The 20,150-nt window shown below is 46.0% G+C and overlaps 2 protein-coding genes across 5 annotated transcripts in view; one reads left to right on the top strand and one right to left on the bottom strand.

Annotated features, from left to right (window-relative positions):
• The window catches only part of KLF3 (KLF transcription factor 3), a 36,454-nt gene extending 21,177 nt beyond the window's left edge, over positions 1 to 15,277 (bottom strand). The window contains exons 1-2 of one of the 4 annotated variants that reach the window (XM_067735721.1): positions 15,141 to 15,268; positions 5,463 to 5,524 (exon numbers count right to left, since the gene is read on the bottom strand). The gene's annotated coding sequence lies outside the window, so the exon portion shown is untranslated. Of the gene's footprint in view, positions 1 to 5,462; positions 6,031 to 6,063; positions 7,700 to 15,140 lie in introns of those variants that run through there. The other 3 variants (XM_067735722.1, XM_067735719.1, XM_067735720.1) reach the window with 3 other exon arrangements.
• The window catches only part of LOC137224124 (potassium/sodium hyperpolarization-activated cyclic nucleotide-gated channel 4-like), an 82,466-nt gene continuing 76,507 nt past the window's right edge, over positions 14,192 to 20,150 (top strand). Inside the window, exons 1-3 of the mRNA XM_067737115.1 lie at positions 14,192 to 14,241; positions 14,344 to 14,561; positions 14,809 to 15,456. Of these exons, the coding sequence (XP_067593216.1) occupies positions 14,192 to 14,241; positions 14,344 to 14,561; positions 14,809 to 15,456 (916 nt within the window). The remainder of the gene's footprint in view (positions 14,242 to 14,343; positions 14,562 to 14,808; positions 15,457 to 20,150) is intronic.

Raw genomic sequence — 20,150 nt, 5'->3', positions numbered from 1 at the left:
TTTTGTTTGTTACAGAAAAATCAGAAAAAACCAAGGCAGGCAAAAAGACAACTTAGAACCAACCATCGTGAATATATTTGTCTTTATCCCTCCAAACTCTCTTTTAAAGTGGATTGTAATATGCATACTACATAGTACCCGTAATTTCACTTAACAGTTTACTGGGAAAATGTTTCTTTTTCGGTAAGTGTGGTTCCATACCATCAAGTTCAGTGTGCCACTGTGTGAACCAATCAGATACTTGCGGCTTGCGGGATCTTAGTTCCCCGACCAGGGATGAAACCCAGGCCCCCGGTAGAGGAAGCACAGAGTCTTAACCACTGGACCGCCAGGGAAGTCCCCAATCAGATTTTTAAAAATTCCTTTTATTGGGCACTTAAGTTGCTTCTACATTTTCACCATTACAGATAGCAATGAGCACTTTTATACTTACATCCTCCTGCACATCCTTAATTTTTAGGATAAATTTTATGAAGGGGAATTCTAGAGTGAGAAGCATGTACTTTTACCAAAGCATTTGCTGTATCATCCAGCAAAGATACTCTATAATTTCCATCAGTAAAATAGAAGCTGTTTCCCAAAATTCCTACCAGCAATGTGCATGATCATTTAAAAAAAATGAAAACTTTGCTAATTTGTTAATATCAAAATGACAAACGATTTTTATTCTCTATTGATTTAATTATTGAAGCTGAGTCTTTTTCATCTTTATTTACCATTTACATTTCTTCTTTTACAAGTTGATTTTTTTTTTTTTTTTTGGGCCGCGCTGCACGGCACGCAGGATCTTAGTTCCCTGACCAGGGATCGAAGCAGTACCCCCTGCGGTGAAAGCGCAGAGTCCTAACCACGGGACCACCAGGGAATTCCCCACATTTCTTCTTTTGAGAAATGCCTATATTCAGGTCTTGAGTTCCCGGTCCCTGCTTATGGCTTTCTAAGTACTTTTTTTTTGCGGTACGCGAGCCTCTCACTGCTGTGGCCTCTCCCGTTGCGGAGGCACAGGCTCCGGATGCACAGGCCCAGCGGCCATGGCTCACGGGCCCAGCCGCTCCGCGGCATGTGGGATCTTCCCAGACCGGGGCACGAACCCGTGTCCCCTGCATCGGCAGGCGGACTCTCAACCACTGCGCCACCAGGGAAGCCCTCTAAGCACTTTTTTAATATGAAGACTATTACCTTGTATTTACTCTAATTTCTCCTCATAAGGAAATAAGCCAATCTTTAGCCTAATGTAAAGAAAATGTCCATCTTGATTGGCTGGATCTTTCTCTTCGTCTTTTGTGATGCTCGCGTTCTCCCTTTCCTCCTGTGTTCTACACTGTCCACTTCTAGCGCTAAAATACATCAAATCAATCACTTCCTCACAAGACAAAATATTCAGTCTGCTGAACATTTAACTGCGTTTCATACGTTATAGAACCACCGCCCGCATACTACCCAGATCATCAACAACTTTCTTCAGGCACCTCCTATCCAAATTTGGTTAGAAGTGAGGTCTTTATGTATTACTTTGGTTTGGGTGGGAACGTAAACAAGTTCTAGATTGAGTTCTACCAGAAAAAGGTATAGAAATCCCTGGTTTAGATTACTTCCTGTATTTCAGTATTTAAACATCCCATCCCCACCTCCACGATAGCAATTCTGTAGCCAGTGGTGTCCATGCTCTATGGGTTAAACTAAGATATCATCACACACACTTATAAAAGTAATACTGTGCAGTTCTTGTGCTTCACTGCTTCATTGAAGAAAGACCGTCCTGGGTCTTGTGACAACACGTGAATATCATCATTAACTCAACATAAGGCCCTGACTTCAAAATTATATTTTCCTACATCACAGGACGTATTATAATCTGTGAACGCAATTTGATACCAGGCTGCTCAAATCAATGGTGCTACCACCCTCTTCTGTATCCCAGCAAGAACAAACCCCACAGCCAGTGAAAAATGGATGATTTCATAATGAAGGATGAAAACCCCTTTTGTGTCTTTGGATCTATTATTAACCAGTTCCCAGGCTAGCAGCTGTACAGATGGATATGGTTCTAAGAATTGCTGTCCAGGGCCCTACAGCGGACCGTAAACAAAAGACGTGAGATAGCCTCCTTATATCAATGAGGTCAGATAATTCAGCAGCCTCGTCCCACAGCTGGTCATCCTCCCCCAAGCCTTTTAAATTTAATTTACTCTTACAGATTCATCCACTCCACTAGACAGTATCTTGCTGCAAATCCTTCTAAACAAAAGTACTCACATTCTCAGGAGTGTAAGCAAAGAGTCCTGATCTGTAGACTCAAGCAGGAGATCTGCACCTGACCCCTGACATGAGGGACAGGAGGAGGGAGACCCTTTTTCACATGTAAAATGCAGAGGACACCTCCTTTGCCTACTTCCTAAAACACTTACCTTCAAGGTTTTGGGAAAAATCAAATGAGATGAAAACAAAACAAAACAAAAAACCTCTTTTTGCCCTCTTAAGTCGTTTATATCACTGAATATGCACACAATTTTTGGATCTATATACTGTACAAACAGCACTAAATTTGTTGGCTCCGATTTCGGAAATGCCAGGTACTTGTCTCTTTGCCAAGATACCTAGCCTTAGAGGTCAATCCCCTCCACCCTAAAAAAACCCAGACTAAGTTCAGTTTCAAAGGTAAGAGCTGCCTACACCCTGTATGAGATCTTACATAGGGCCTTGTCACTTACTTGACTGCTGTACCATCGCAATAGCTTCCTAGCATCTCCACAACTTGCCTTACCTGGAATCCTTTCCTACGAGCAGGAGCAGCACGGTGGAATTAAGATGATGGGCTCTGTAGCTCATTTTGGTTCAAATTTTAACACCATCATTTAGCTCATAAAGCCTTCAATAACTTTTTCAAACGCCTATAGCCATAAGAACTGAACCCATTTAGAAATGAATTACACATTAACCTGCTATAGCTTGGGTCACTTTAAGACGTTACCTAAATTACTTTCATTCTTTGATTTTTGTGTTTTATCTAAATTTAGGGAAATTAGTGCTTTGAAAGACTTATAAGAGAAAAAATCATCTAACATAAAGCATCCCTTCTAACAAAACCTGATTCATTTTTATTAAAAAAAAAGTTGTAAAGGTATGTTTATTTGTTCAGAACTGTACCTCAAAGAGTAACTCAATCACTGATGAAGGGATATTTCTCATACACAAGTATTAATAAATGAAGAAGCAAGATACAATTGAGAGTACCTCATTTTGAAACTCCTAGCTAAATAATGCATCACCGGACAATAAAAAGTCTGTGCAAAATTCAAATATCACTATGAACAGAACCAAACTCACTGTCCACTCACATGCTTAACAGCACTTTGGTCTGAATTTGGTAGCTTCTAAAATGACTGATTATACTTTTAATGATAGTCACAGGATATGGAGGAGGTCACGTGGTGAAAAAAAGAAAAAGAAAAGAAAAAGACACACCCTAACCCTTAACAAGAGCTTCTTGGGAGGGGTGGGGCAGCAGCTTTATACACACCTGTGTGCCCGTTTTTAAATTTATTAATTCTATAATTAAAACTTTTAATAAAAATAAGATGGAAGCTAAGCTAGAAAGAAACCAAATTTAGGAAGGGAATCAAACACATGAACACAAATCAGCCTTTTGTTAATTTACTGCAGAAAACGTCTAGACTCTGTACCTACTGTTTCTGTCTCTGAACAGACCACTTTTGGCCACGAGCATTGATCTTGTCTTTGGGTTCTGATCTAGAATCAGAAAAGAGTGACCGCAGTGTCTCCAAAGGGCCTTCCATATAACTGGGGAGTAACTCACGCACTGGAAGAACTGGGGTTCCTAAACTTAGTGGCTTTTGTTAACGCGTGGGCGACTCAGTGCTCTGGGGCTATTACCATCATGTTAAAAGAATGTTGAGTAAACTACAAATGCTGTACAACTATTACTACACAACCCTGACAGCAGTCCCAAGTAGGACCATTAGGTGGCGCACTAAAACAAGTATAAAGACTAGGACAGAGGCGGTAAATTGAGTTTGCCAACATCAAGGTCTTTAAATGTGGTGGGGTTTTAAGTAGGCTCAGGAATTCTTATCACAGAGACGAGAAGGCCCCCAAAAATGGTTCTGTTTTTTCTTACAACTATTTCCCAAACATTAACACATTTACATCTTAGTTCTGTTGAACTAGCTTAGGAAACATACATTCTAAACTAGCAATCCCAGGATAACACAACTGCATTTACAAGAGGAAAAAAAGTGGCAAAACTGGTTTAAAAAAACTTCTAAGTTATCAAGGTGCTTAAAAGCAAAAATATAGGAACATCACCATTGCCAAAATAATCTTCCATCACTGGAACAAATGTCATCTTCCCCTAACCGTGTTAGTTTGCTGGGAAGGGCCAATACAACTGAATTTTCCTCCAAAAGGAAGAAACAGATTTCCCTTCACTCTCCCTCTACTTATACTTCTGACTTTTCAGATGTCAAAAGAAGGCTCAGAATTTTGCCAAAATGCACAACCGCATGTTTACGTCTTAAAAAGCTTTGGTGAATCACTTACATGAAGTTTCACAAGCAATATAGTTTCGTCTCCTTTCCAGCCCTCCAAGAGGCCTACTCAACAATTGCTTTATGAGGGTACAAATAAGCCGCAGAGCTTAGAAATACAGACAAGCCTTAACGTAAGAGGAGGTTATGTTGCCAGCCTCCTTTGAAAGTAGCTTGTCTTGAAGCTACAGCTCATTTTATTACAGAAACAACCTTATAAATAACTGCCCCTTCCTTAGAAGCATGACACAGAGAGAGAGAGGTGTGAGGCGGGGGACGGAGGGGGGTCTGGAGAGAGAATGTGTGCATCTCAAGTCAATTTCTTGGTGATATATCAGGATTTGCTTCTGACATTGTCCCTTCTCATCTCCTGTTTAATGCACTCAAAGGGTCCCTGTATTCTTCTCCCCCAGCCCAGCCTGACCCTAAGGCTCCAGATTACCTGCCTCCCTCAAAGCTAATCTGTTTCCTAGCCGACCTCAGCCAGGTGTAAGGAGAAAAACAGGATGGTCAAACCAACACACCGTCTGTAAGCGCCCCTTTCAATTCTCCCAAGTGTTTGGATGTTAAAGGAGGGAAGCATGTTGCCTTCCCTCACCCCTTCCTCCCCAAAGGAGCTTCAGGGAAAAAAATTAAGAAAAGAGTTCAAACAAACAAACAAAAAATGTGTGTGTGTGTGTAATTCTTGGTCAGGAGGAGGACCAGGGCAGGCAGGCAACATCCCTGTAGCTAAACTTCCTTTCCAAAGAAATTTTCTTTCTTTACTTTTGTACCCAAACTCTTCCAAGAGCTCCCAGGAGTTGAATATTTAAAGGCAGCTGCTCTGGCCAGAAATACAAGAGGCCAGACAACAGATGTAAGCAGGCATTTCTAAGTCAGAGCCTCCTTTCAGGACAGCCAAATGCTGGCACCTACCTGGAAAGGCGTCTCGTTTTCACGTCACTCGGTGATCTGTCTCCTAGCTCAGTCTTCTATTGCTGGTGCGAAAGGAAAAACTCCATGGAACACTTCTGAATCTTTGCCCCTCATAAATTAGTTATTTTACATGAAAATGTTTTGTAAATGGGGAAGAAGTTAATTACTTAGTTTCAGATTAACTGTAATGACCCATGAGCAAACAATCCGCCCTCTCCCCTCTCGGCTAACGAGCCACCCAACTTTACTTTCCTGCATCCGCCCATCTGCTCCACCCTATGGAGAGTTGCCAAGGCAGTCTGACTTGTCCAAACAGGACATGGCTTCAGATAAGATTCTGCCCACACCCTGTACTTCGGAAAGACCAAGTGAAGCAATTGCCTTTGCATGTAAATAAGGACAGGTGCAAAGGTAACAACCAAGCAACCTCCCTACACATTTCCAGCTGGAGCCCAGCAGAGCAGGGGTGGGGGAGGGGAAACCCAAGCCCATACCCTTTAGTAAACTCTCAAGTTCAAGGCCACCTAGTTAGTGGCCTACAACATCTTTCTTAAAGAAATTTTAGCGAACACTCATCATTTTCCCTACTGAGGTTACATACTCAGTTTCGTCCTTCACGCTCTCGGACAATTTTGTATTTTAGTTTTAAGGGCGAGCCACCTCAACTCAATTGAAAAGCACCTCGAATGTGTACTCCTGCTGTGTACACATCTTACAAGGTCTGCCTCAGCCCTCAGTTTTCTTCTGTGAAGTGTTATATAATCAGACCCAGAAGGGCTGCGTGAGGCCACTGCCTCCGTCTGCCTCTCCGCTGGGTGCCCTATCACTGGAGACCCACCCAACTCCACCCTAAGGGGCCTCCACCCATGGGGCCCCGCCCTGCCGGGGGGGAGGGCACTGGGAGGGACCAATTGGCTCAGGTCAGCTGACAGTTCCTGGAAATTCCAGTCTGAGCGGAGATGGCTGGAACCTTGCAAATAACCAGAAAGAAGTGGTGGTATTTCCCCCGGCTCCTGAGGATGCTCCATTAAACGTTTATTTCAGAGCCACAGAACCTCTGGATGTGGAACTGAGCTAATACTGCCCTCTTCCTTCGAAAGTAAACAAACAAAAAAGCATTTTGCACCAGTGCTATGTAAGAGAATTCAACCCCTCCCAGACGGAAACGCTCCTCCTCCTTGCTCCCCTCCCCCATTTGCCTTATCTTGTCGTCACTCACCGTGGAAGCCTAGAGGTCATCTTTTAAGCCTTCCTCCCCAACTTTTCTCTCCACACCTACCGCTGCCACCAGGGGGCCAGGCCCTCAGTACCTCAAGACTGTGTTACTGGGGTCTCACCTCCACTAGTCCATCCCAGGATGGAGAATCCATCCTGTCGCCCCTGCCACCTACACTTCTCAAAGCCCTCTTCTCAGCTGGTCTTTCCCAAGCTCCCAAACCTTCCTCCGACGGGACCCCCAGGGCTTGCAGAGTCAGTTCAAGCACCACGCTCAGCGTCCCCTCTCCTACCAGCGGCCCCAGCTCCACCAGGAACCCTCCACGCTGGTTGCCCTGTCCCCCCACCCCCGCCTCCCTACCCCGCCTTTGTTCATTTTCGGCCCTGACGCTGGGCAACCAGGGTGGAATGCCCGTCCCCTTCCGGCTTATCTAAATCCTCCTAATTCTTCAAAGACCAGCTCAAGGCCCTCGCCGCTTGGCGCAGCCAGCTGATCGCTCCCTGACCAATCTGAGGCCACCTCTTACCTAGATAGGCTGCGCCTTTCTACTTTACAAATGGTCTGCCCAGGACCACCACCCGGACTGGCAGCACCTGAGGACAGGAGTGCTTTACATCCCCTTGGAGGGGCTCCCTCCCTGCTCCCCAGAGGAGATCGGGAACGTCCACTAAGTTTTTTGCCAGGCCCAAAGGAGTGAATATAAAAGCACTGAGCCGGTATGAGGAGTCCCACAGTCACTTCCCTTTCCCTTCGAATGCACTTGAAATCTCCCTTAAATAAAAACAAACAAACCAACCTCCCTTAAATAAGTAATAGGAGTAAGGGGACCTAACCTAAAGGAAACCTATTAAACCAAACTTCCTCAAAAAAAAGGTATGCTCCTAACCTTAACCTTGCCTGTTCCGGGTCCTCCAGAGACCTTATCAGCATCATCCTGATTTTTTTTTTTTTTACCCACCCACAGATCTTCTAAACAAGTCTAGTGTCAAGGTCTCTATTCTGTTTTAAAACCTAAGATAGGTTGGGGCTTCCCTGGTGGCGCAGTGGTTGAGAGTCTGCCTGCCGATGCAGGGGACGCGGGTTCATGCCCCTGTCTGGGAAGATCCCACATGCCACGGAGCGGCTGGGCCCGTGAGCCATGGCCGCTGAGCCTGAGCGTCCGGAGCCTGTGCCCCGCAACGGGAGAGGCCACAGCAGTGAGAGGCCCGCGTACCGCAAAACGAACAAACAAACAAAAAAAACACCTAATATAAGGGGAAAAAAAATGACAGCAAGAGAGAAGAGAAAGAGGCGACTTCAAGGTGTGTGTGTAACAAACACTCGGTTTGTTTTGTTTTAAGCCTCTTCTATTGACCAAGGAAAGCCAGGGGCTCAGTGATGTCACAGGTTTCCTACTGGCACTCTCTGGGTGCTGTTCTTTACATGGACTGTGTCATTTCATTCCTATGAGGTGGGGAGGTACTACCTTCCCATTTTACTGATAACACCGAAACAGAGAGGTAAATTAATCTGCCCAAGATGACACAGCTGGTAAAGTGGTAGAGCTGGGATTTGAACCCCAAGTAGTCAGACTTCAAGGCTGGTGGTGGACCTGGCACTCCACCCTGCTGTCTCCCTGGCAGGGGACAACACACACAACACACATCAAGAGTGGGATGGAGAGTTCTGCAGACAGGTCTGTCATTCGGGGATCTGGAACCAGGGGCAGTGTATTTACAGCAGTGGTGACTGCAACTCCTTCCCGCTGGTCCCTGATGCCTCCCCTGTCTCAGCGCATGCCTGGACGCAACATCAAAAGACACACTCTGAAGGCCCCAAATTAGCCGATTATTAGCCAGTGCATCCATAAAACTGTTCAGAAAAAACTGGCAGCTTCACCCAAGTAAATACGGAAATCCTCATAATAACTGTACAAAGGTGGAAGGGTCAGGTCCTCGTCCCCATTTTAGAAATGAGGAAATGGAGGAACAGAGGTGAAAAGACTCGCCCAAATTCACAGAGCTGGCTGGAGCTGTAGCCAGAAGCCAAGTCTGTCCACTGCAGACTCGCGGCTCTTGCTGTTCTGCTCCACTCTGTGCTATGGGACTCACTCTCGAGGAGAATCATCTTATAGTTGGGGCACTCCCCTGGGGCCACGGGCGTGGGGGGTGTGTGCCACACTGGCCCATGGAAGGCAGTGCCATGGGGAGGTTCCAGCAGACAATTACGATTTCCAAGTGACTTTTCAGGTTAGATCACTCTGGACCTACTCCATTTTGTGGCATAACTGAGAAAAATGACTGCAATCTTAGATTAGCTCTAATGAGTAGGTGCTCAGTAAATACTTGTGAGGTGAATACATGAATGGATGTCAAACTACCCTTCTTACATGCTAGGATAAAATGAAGGGCAAGGGCCTCAGAGTGACTGTACACAAGGGGTTCACACAAGGAAAATCTGCCCAGGGGCCAGTGCAGCTAGCCTTAAAATCATCTTCTAAAACCCGAAACGCAAAGTAAATGTGAAAACTTTACTCAGGAGGCTTGGGAGACAAAACACCCTTGTCTGGAGAACTAAGTGGAACAGGAACTTGAACTTCCTAACGTTAGCGGTTTGGAGGTGCAAAGCTTTGGAAGGTACCAGGGTGTAAAGTGCAAGAACAAACAGAAGAGTGGATTTCAGTGATTAGACTCGGACAACAGTAGTTAGAATGAAGAGCATATGGGACAAAGGAGAAAAACCCCACACTGGATCACAGGTCGCTCTCCAGGGTAGAAGGCGCTGACCTCAGTGTCTGCTGGACCTCTTCTGTCTAGATTTGACCAAACTCCACTGATCTGGGTTGAGACTAGCTCCAGGCCATCTCTGGAGAGCCCCAGGCCTTCTAGAGATTGGCAACCATCTTAAGCATGTCCCAGGTTAAGCTGGGCTCCTTCAGGGTCCTCTTGGAAGGGGGCTGTCTCAGGAGGCACCCCCTTCCGGGAAGAGGGTAAGAGCTAGACCCAGGGTTACATGGAATGCATGGGCTGAAGGGCCACTTAGCTTACTACATTCACTCTCCAGCTCCCCTTAATAATGAGATGGGGGAAGTGATAATGTATTCGGCCTGCCAACACAAAGGAATGAGTTTCCAATAGCTCTAGGAATCTGCTTTGCTAGAGAAAGAAACTTACTATTAAATACTCTGACCAATAGACACAAAATATACTGATAATTTTTTCTAATGTGCCATTTAACTATGGTGATATTCCAGAAAACGCACAGAGCCAGTTAAAAGGATATACATAGAGACATACATATGTGTGTGTGTGTGTGTGTGTGTGTATATATGTATGTGTATATATGTATATACATACATATATTTGCTGTGGGAAAAAACAGTCCTAGTTCTGGTTCAGAAACTGTGTCTATAGCATTGTGTCTCTTATTACTACTAAATTTCAAGGAAGGAGAGTTGAGGAGGGGAAAGCAGGGCTACCTTCCTTAGACAATGCCCTCTCTTATCAGGGCAGACTGCTGTCTGGTTTCCTGTCTCGAGCTCTGGCATTACTGCTTCAGATGAGAAACGGGGTCTAAGAAAGGGACAGATCAGGCTTGAAAATGAGAATGCTAAAAGCCATCCTAATCCTTCCCTTCCAACTCACTCCATCATGAGTTTTGGCTGGAATACTACATATTAGCAAACCAGATATCAATTGTTTTATGTCTCTAGGATTTTTTTTTTTAAGCTATAACCAATGATAACTGAAGCACTTCAGAAAGAAACCCAATTTCCAGAATAATGTAATTCCTGACACTTAAAGGATGAGGTTGCCTGTATTTATTTTTCTTAAACACAACTGGGTGTGAAAACAGAGAGTAAGAACCACTTAAGAAAGCTGTTCATTTTATAGCAGAAATGTTGATTTGGACAAATTAAGAAGGCAAGTATCTAAAAAGGGGGGGGTGGAGATAAATGATTTACATGGTTTAGAGATGAAACTATTGTGTTCACCTCCCTCACTTTTTTGGTAATTATAATTACTATCAGACTGGTACAATTTTTCCCAACTGTTTAGCTTACATTTAAAAGCTTGCAGAATTTTTCCTGACAGAACATATTAGATCCTAATCACCTCTATTAACCACCTCCCTCTCACAACAAATAGGGAGGAAAGAATGATTTGGGGTAAGCCAAATAAAGACTCAGTCTACCAAATCTAGTTGAATTGTTCACAACTTTGGAACTAAACCAAAAAAACTTACTTCAATTTGGGTTACTTATGAATTTAGTTTAAAGGCCTCTTGTCCTACAAGCAGCTTAGTATTGCAAGTTTGCTTCCTCCAAAGAAGAAAGGAAAAATCTTATTGAAACTTTCAAACTCCCATCTTTTTTCTTGGAAGGTTGTCAATATCCTACTATTTGACCCTAGTAGGTTTCTTAATAGCATATTGTGCATTTCCCTTTTATCTATCAAAGAAAAACGTGATGGGAAGAGATGTTAAAACCAAAGCATTATTATTATTATTATTATTACCGATTTGGGGAAGAATAGGTAGGGCCTGATGTGCTTCCTCAGCAACTCATTCCATTAATTCCATTAGAGAACACTGCAGATAATTCCTTTAGATTTTAGAGAAAATCCCCAAATAAGACATTTAAGGGGGAAACTTGTCAAAAGTTTTCTTTTCCAACCTTGTTTTTAAAACTTCATTTCCAGAGAACCAACAGAAAAATAGTTTGTTAAAGTAGGTTTTAAATGGTTAACCCAGAAATTTGCTAACTCACAACTGACAGAATATACCAAAAAAAAGGGGGGGTGGATTATGAGAAAGTTGTTACTGTAAAACAATAAAAACAAGAGCATTCTCCTTCTGTCTTCAAAATATAAGGTTAAAAATTTCCAAACTATCATTAAATGAACTTATTCCAGTTCTCCTTTTTTTTGAGCTTTTTATTCTTAGAACAGTTTGGAAATCAGATGTAGCATACAGTCAAATCTTTGTCCTTAAAAAGAAATAATCCTGTAGTACTCTCAATACATCTTATGTTTTGCTTCAATAGAAGATTTCTCCCTTAAAACATAAGCAAGACTTCCAAGTCTGTCCAAGCTGCCAAGGCTGCTTGAGTTCTCCATCCCATGAAGCCTCCTGTGCCTTGAATGTCCTGTGTGAAATGCAAGGGTGAGCCACATCCTTCAGATCATGCTAGATCTTCTTAAACTGTAAGGTGGTAACCCCAACCAAAATTGACAGCTTCAGGGCAAAATGCCTATCTCAAAACAAGAATGAAAAACAAACAAACAAAACAACCTCCTTTAGATTTCTAGCCAACATGCACACACATTTCTTAAAATCACAAGCTGGCAATGATAAACTAAAAAAGGTAAAGGCATTTATTCACCCATACAAACACATGGGAGCAAAGGGTGTATGTGAAAAGGTTAACTGACTTCTCATTATGACATAACACAGGCGTCTTAGGCAATCGTAAGTGTGTAGAGACATGATAACTCCCTGGGTGGGGATAGGGAGTTTAGGGGCAGGGACCACGGCCTGGTCTGGGCTACTGATCTACCAGAAAACAGCCTGAAACAGGAAAGAGCACACATATGCCACTTGGAATGTATGACGCAAACCCCAGCCTTGAAACAAAGAACAGGAAACAGCTCTGCTGGCTGTGCTGGAGAGAAAGCACAGAGAAACATTTAGCCGGCCCTCCCTGACCCTATATTCATGAGCAGCTGGAGTTTTTTAAGACAACAACAGGGGGGTGGAGGTGTTTGTTCTATGGGTGTGAATAATAACACCAGCTTTATACAGGGGACCTGCCCTATTTACAAATAGGAGCTTCCACATACAGTAAACACCGTAAGTGAACATGTGATTTTATCATATTCAAGCAGCAGAAACCTTCCTAATTAACACCAGCCTCCCTACCAATTTCTTTTGTCTCTTTCTCCCCCATCCTAATGGATGGTCTCTAGTCACGATCAAATTCTGGGTTAAGGTAATAGGGTAATGATCACTGTTCAGCCTCAGAGCATCAAGAGGAAAATGAGACAGCACAGCTGCTGAGAATTCAGTTGACACTGGGGTCATCCCGCATAACCGAAGTGGGACCAACTGTAAGTGTCCCTGAGCCACAGAACTAAATTCTAAGATGAAGAGTGTGGGACATCTAGAGTCACCCCAAATTTTCACTGTCTTTTTCAACTGCATAGTTACGAAGATACGTCCACACAGCTGCACATCTGTTCGACATGTACACACATTTACAAAAATCCACCTTTTGAGAATCTGATTCTGTTCCTGATATTTCATTTAATCCAAAATTGTTATACAATCTGCAGAATAGAGTATCAATTTGTGTAAGATATCCTAAAATGTCTATTTTTCCTTTAGGTATTTTTAAGGTAGCAAAATCCGCTCACTAGTCCTTTTCTGATTTTTCTCTTTATTTTGTTAGCCAGTACTGTTTAACTCAGGTTTCTATTAGCAGAGATTTAAGAATCTGTGTGCAGACATAACTGCAGGTAAAAAAAAAAAAAAAAAAAAGAAAGAAAGAAGAAAAAAAAGGCATCACTGTGTCCATAGCAACCAGAAGATTGGGTTTTAATTTAGAAACTTTGCAGTGAAAAAAACAATAGCTCTCTCCAAAGCTATGTTGTCATGTTTTACCTCTGACAAGGTTCTGTGGTCTAAGCAGTTACTTTTGTTGTTCTCACGTTAGGATTTTCATACTTGCATTCTTCATGCAAACAGAATGCTCCTTACAGCCTATCTTCACTGACCTCACCCACAGTACATTAGGCTGCTTTCTTCTAACAGTTCTGCAGCAAACCCCACTGACTGTAGAAATTGAGATATCAGTTTCTCTAGGGAGCTAAATGAAATTAATCAAACATCCCATTTCAGGTTCTGTTAACAGAATAAGGGCAACTCCCATAATCCCTGTTTCAAGTCAGAAGAAACTCATCCACTCTTTTAAAGATACTACTAACTCTTTTAAAGATACTAACTCACAAAATTTTGAAGATGTTAGTGTTACTAAATTGTTTCTTCCCTAGAAGCAAGTCTTTTCTTGGGCTAGAAAGATTATCATCCAGATGGATTTCTCTCTTAAAAATGCTCCTCAAATTCATACATAAAGCACTCAGCAAAGGACAGCACAAAATTGTTCTGTGGAATAACCTATAGTGAACAACTGCCCTATTCCCCACTTGATTTTGCTTAATAATTACAGATACTAAATCTAAATGAACTCAGAATACTACTTCATACTTTTCTCCATATACTAGATTCTTGTGAGAATATAAATACATTTAAGTGTCGTGGATGACATTAATGGAAAAATACATTCTGAGTAAAAAAAAATTCAGTGTAAAATGTTTATTTTAGTGAAATACAAGAAGGTGAGCAATTACCAATTTCCGTTTAACCTGACTTTAAAAAAAGTCCCATTCACACGTTCTTCATCTAGTATTATTGTATATTGCTGTAAAATTTAAAGCAGCATAGAGTGTTCTCTCTTTTATCTGCCAAAGAAGTAGCTATGACAATTCCAGGTATTGTCTGCCATCTCCAAATAAGCCACTCGGAAAGGTAGGTCCCAAGGGTGCGGGTCCAGGGATCCGTCCCTCAGTCCCCACCCGGCTCGGGTCCCTAACACTGCGGGCAGTTGCCTAAGGCGTTCTCCGCCTCCAGCCACGCTGCAATCCTTGCTCCAGACACTGCGGCAGGTTCTCCTTGCACCGGAGGAGGACTCTCCAAACCCGGCCAGCTCTTTCTCCTGCCCTCGGGAATCCAGACGCCCTGGCAGCTCCTGGGCTCCAGCACCGAGACTGGGATGTTTGCCTTCACTCCCAATCGCCCCAAGTTTCTTCCCAGAAGGCCCGCGAAGCTGCTCCAAGTTTGCTCCGCCGGCGGGTGAGCGACAGCACGCCCCGTCCGAGGAGGGGGGCTGCTGGGGGCGCAGGCGGAGGGCGGGGAGGGGGAGGGGGAGAGCGCGGGGGGTGGGGGAACAGGAGGGGGAGGAGCGGGAGCGCGCGGCCTCTGCGCTACCTTTCTCCAAACAACGTTGCCACACGCGGAGGGAACTGAGATTTCTGGGGCTTTGGAGGGAATCGCGGGCGGGCGGGCGGGCGGCTGTCGGGGGACCACACAGGTGAGCCCCCGCCCGCGCCCTAACTGGGGCCGCGGCAGGCGCCGCCAGCCTCGCTCCCCGCACCCGCCGATCCGCACGGTGGCTCTCCCCAATCCCACACTTTCCACCGCTGAACCCGGGGGCCCCCTCCTCCTCGCCTCCTCCTCCACCCCAACCCCCGGCTGCCTGGAGCTGTTGCACTTTCCCAAGCTCAGGAGCGCCCCAACCTCCGCGCTGCACCCCCAACCCATTCACTGCGCGCCCCCCCTTGGGGGGAAAAAAAAGGAAACCGGACGAGCCGAAAAGGGGGGCAGCGGGAGTCGGGGCGAGAAGGAAAGGTGAGGGAGAGGGGACTTACTTTTCGAGGCGCGGTGCTGAGCGCTGCAGGCGAGAAATAAAGGCCCGGATCCGGGCTGCCTGGAAACCCGCGGATGCAGTGGTGTCAGCGCTCCAGTCCCGGCGGCGTTGGCGGTGGCGGCCGCAGGGGACGGGGACTGGCGCGCGTGCGGCGGGCGCGGCTCGGCTCGGTTCGGCGGGCGCTCGCGCTGCGCTCCAGCTCGGGCCCCGGCTCCGCGCGGCTCCGCTCCTGGCTCCCCTCTGGCTCCTGGCACCAACTCCGGGCAGTCACATGACGCCGGCGCCGCTCGCTCTGCGAGCCTCCCAGGGCTGGCGGGGTAAGTAGAGGCTGGGACCCGGGGTGGGAGGGTCAGGGAGGGGAGAGGGAGCCGCCGCGGCCGCCCGGGCTGGGCGGGTCCCCACCCACTTGGGTGGAGGCAGCCGCCGGAGGGGTCGGCCGAGTCACTAGCGCAAACACGCACCCCGCCCTGCGCCCTTCCCCCGCCACCCTCGCCTCCCGCGCCGCCTCCGCCCCGCCCCGCCCAGTCACCCGGGGACGGCCTGACAGACACTCATTATTCCCCGGAGCCGGGCGCCGCCCCGCCTGCCCAACCTGTCCCGCGAGGCGCGGTGCGGCCGTGGGGCTGGGCGTGCGCGGCCTCCGCCCTCCGCCCGGCCCCGCGCCCCCGCCCTGGAGCCCCCGCCCCGAAGTCCCCTCCCTGTAGCCCTCCGCCCGGGAGCCCGCGGCCCCGCCCGGCCCGGACCCGCCGCCGCGCCGCCGCCCGAGCCCGGGGGGAAGGAAGGGCGGCGCTGGCCGCTCCGGGCGTCACAGCGCTGCAGCCCGCTGCGCCGCTTCCAAAACACACAGCCGGGCTCGCGGGCGAGCCGAGGCGGGGGACTCGGGACAGTCGGGGCCATCAATCAGCCGGCTCCGGCGGGAAGGGCGGCCCCGGGGCGTGGCGGGAAGGGCTGGGCCCCGCGCCCAGCGCGGCCCGTCCTGGGCCCAGCGCAGACAACTCTCTTAAAGAAAAAGCAGAAAAAGGCACCGCTGGTGAAGCAGCGGGTGGACGGGGGCGGATTCGGGAGAGAAAGAGCGGCGAGGAAAGGGAGGGCAGTTAGGGTGACTTAAACCCTAAAATGGTCCGGAGTTTCCAAGGTCGTTAGCCATCCTCTGGCGCGCTTTCTTTGTGCCCGGGGGCGCCGGGGCCCCCTTGTCGCCCGCTCCACGGGGGTGCGGCCCGGCAGGGTGGTGCCCCCACCTCCCGGGACTTTTCTTTGAAGGCCGGGAGACCCTCGAACAAACTTCCCACGGCCGGGCCTGCCGCTGGAGCGTAACGGCGACGGGCGCAGCGGCATTTGCTCAGCCAGGCCTGTCGGAAAACTTGGCAAAGTTCGGTCCAGATCCTCCCGCCCAGAGGGAGAACTCGGGGCGAGCTGAGGGCTCGGAGCGGCGACCTTTCCTTTCGTGTCGCCTCCCTGGGACCGAGCGCGAGCGTCCTCGGGGGAGTTCACAGGAGCCGGGAGGCGGAAACTCGCTTTCTGTCCCAGCCAGGCCCCTGGAAGGACTTTGGAGAGCTTGGTACCCAAGTTTAATGCTTTTCGAGTTTCTTTTTCAGCAGTACTAATGTAATAAAGAATGCAATAAAGAGAACAAAGGACAAATTGGTTCAATTGTTTTAGTCTTGTGCACTGTTTTAAAATGCCCCAGCTGCAGTCTATGGCTTGTTATTGCTTCAAGATGTTTTAAAGTCCCTTTAAGTTCACTATTCTCTCTTTGATGCTTCATCCAGGCATGGTACTACTTAAAACGTAGAGATAGAGTATATTCGGAGCCCCGGCATGTAACTACACAGTATTATAAAATTAGTACCGGGAAACCTCAAATAGTGAAATTGCTTGTTGTAAAAAAAAAATGCGTATACATAAAAGACCACGTGGAAAACACCCAGAATGGACACCGGTTTATGTGCCATCATACTGTCCCATAAGATTAATCTTTAAAATGTAAAGGGATGAGGTTGTTTGTTTGTTTGTTTGTTTTAGTGAATAAAGACAAATACAAGGGAAAAAGTTGGATTCGGGTCAATTACTAATTGCAACCCATTGATCACTGACACCGTTAAATGTCTGATTAGACGACTTAGCTGAGAAAAAACAACAACATATTAGTGATGACTGGTGAAATTGTTTTGCATTTCTGTGCCTCGCTCATAGTGGGGTCTCAAAAACTACAGGCTTCACTCAGGGGACACAGAGTAATGAAAACCTGAAGAGAAGATTGAAGTAGGTTTATCTGATAGGGAGGGGCTTTGATATGAAAGATGCGGGAGGGAGGAGAGAAGTCATAAAAAAGATTAATTAATGAACACAACTGTGTTCAGTGCCCTGTGGGAGACAGCTCAACATAACTTGTCCAAAAATGAATCCATCCAGTGAAGGACACCACCATCCCTCCAGGTGCCCCAACCAGAACTGCCTGAAGTCATCCTTAACTCCTCCCCCCTCCCTCGCTGGTCACAGTCCTGTGGTTCACTGAATACCTGACCTCCTCAATCAACACCCACTCCTTGGCCACCACCCTGGCCCAGCCTATTGCCACAGTGTCTTGTTGGTCATCCTGTTTGCAGCGTGGCTGAAGTGTGGGTAAGGGATTGGAGCAAAGGATTAAGAATGCCTTTTTCTAAAATGCAAACCTAAACGTGTCAAACCCTTCAATGGCTTCTCTCTGGATAAAGTCCAAGAGTTTAGCCCCAATGTTGACCTGACCTTCACCTGTCATTATAAACTCATCTCTACCTGGGCTCCCCTCCCACTCTTTTCTCCAGCAACAATGAGCTTCTTTCCTTTGCTTTCCTCCAACTCTCTGTCTCCACCTCTGGCCCTTTGCACATGCTCATTTTTCTAGCTGGACTAGCCTCCTTGGCTTTCTCCCCAACTCCTGACCTCCACTCTCATTTCCCTAAATTCTATTCATCCTTTAAATGACATCTTCAATGAAATTTATCTTTTCTTACTACCATCCCTCACCCCACCTTTGGATGAGTGGAGGTGCTCCTTCTTGGTACCCTGATAGCACCCAGGCTTCACCTCTTTTTATTCTTTCTTGTAATTGACTCTTTACCTCTCTATGCCACTGAAATAGAAACTCTGTGAGGGCACGGACCTTGTCTTTTTAGCAAAATTGTATCCTTATGGCTCAGATGTTCAATGAATGTTTGTAAAATGAGTAAGTGTGAACTATGAATTGAGAAGAAGTCATTCAGACCAAAAAGATGAGAGGGGGCTTCAGGGTGGCAAGTGGCCATAAACTGTACCTTTGAAATAGTGAGGGAGAGGGAAGAAGGAGTTCCCCTCACTGTTTTTAAGGAGATGGTACAAAGTGGTGTCTAGGTCTTCTTTTTATTCCTAATACTAGTACAGTGCCTGGCACAAGCTTTGGTACTGGATAAATCCATATATCCTGGGTAAATGAAATATCTCAAGCTTGGTCCTTCCAGTAGCTGCTTCACTGCTGCTCTTTGAGGATAGCAGGCTAGTCTGATTTAGGTTTGGTGCAGCATGTGCTCAGGGAAGGGTACCCCTCCCTGGAGCCAGCATCATTCCTCCCAACCAATCATTGCAATCGTTTTTGCTGGTGAGTGGAGAGAACCATGTCTATGTGACCTGGTTCTGGCCAGTGGGACCTGTAGGGAAGTGTGCTGGGGCTTATGGAAAATGTTTCTTCCTGATGAATGGAAACTCTTGTAAGGATAACCCCCCAGACCTGCTTTGGAAGTTATGTGAGGGTGTGATGCTTGAAGCTATGGCAGCCGTCTTGTAGTCATGAGGGGAAAGCAAGATTTCAGATTTCCATACAGATAGTTCTTTCTTTCAACATTAGTTTTCAGATCAAATATTACATCTTTAGGAATGACCACACAATCTAAAATATCCCTCCCTTCCTCATTCAATGTCTAGTTCTCCTTGCTTTTTTTTTTTTTTTAACCTTTTCTCCCCATTATAACCTGGGCTCCATGAGAGCAAGGACACTGTCTTCTTCACTCCTTTTTGAATTATGACTTTTTCCAGGTATACGCCCAGGAGTGGATTGCTGGCTCATATGATAGTTCCATTTTTAGTTTTCGAAGGAACCTCCATACTGTTCTCCATAGTGGCTCCACCAATTTACAGTCCCACCAATAGTGTAGGAGGGTTTCCTTTTCTCTGCACCCTCTTGTCTTCTTCAGTGCTGTTTCCCAAACTCCTGGAACAGTGTCTGGCAAATATAAGTTGTTCCAAAAATATTTGTTGATTAACAGATGACAACTAAACAATAACACTATGTTGAGATTGATTCAGAGCCTAGTGGATACAAGCCACTATAAACCTCCACTTTCTCTTTCAGGGCTTATATCACAGTTAGTTCCGTTTCAGGCAATCTCCTTCTGATACACAGACACATATTCTTGAGATTCTTTCTCCCTCCTCCACTCTCTTTCAGAGTTTTTCCATTCTTTCCCCAGGAAAGTTTCTCCTCCTTGTGTGATGATGGACTGAGTTATGAAGGCAGAAAATTGTCACGTGCTTGTGAAATTATGATCAACACAGACACATCTACCCTAAAGGAAAATGTATGTTTTTTTTTCTCCTTTCTTTTTCTTCCAGCTTTATTGAGATGTTATTGATCTATAACATATGTAATTTTAAGGTGTACAATATGATGATTAGATACACATATATATTGCAAAGTGATAACCACAATAAAGTTAGTTAACACCTCCATCCCCTCACGTAATTACTTTTTTTTTTTCTGGTGGTAATAAAATTTAAGATCTACTCTTAACAACTTCTTTCAAGTATAGAATACAATTTGTTTATTATATACATAATGCTGTACATTAGATTCCCAGACCTTATTCATCTTCTAGCTGGAAGTTTGTATCCTTTGACCAGCTTCTCCCCATTTCCCTCACCTCCCAGTTTCAGGCAACCACCATTCTACTGTTTCTATGAATTTGGCTTTTTCAGATTTCACATGTAAGTGAGACCATAC

This window comes from Pseudorca crassidens, chromosome 4 (genome assembly GCF_039906515.1).
Source record: "Pseudorca crassidens isolate mPseCra1 chromosome 4, mPseCra1.hap1, whole genome shotgun sequence".
NCBI lineage: Eukaryota > Metazoa > Chordata > Mammalia > Artiodactyla > Delphinidae > Pseudorca > Pseudorca crassidens.
The sequence above is the reverse complement of the archived record's forward strand: the minus strand, read 5'-3'. Positions and strand labels throughout refer to the sequence as shown.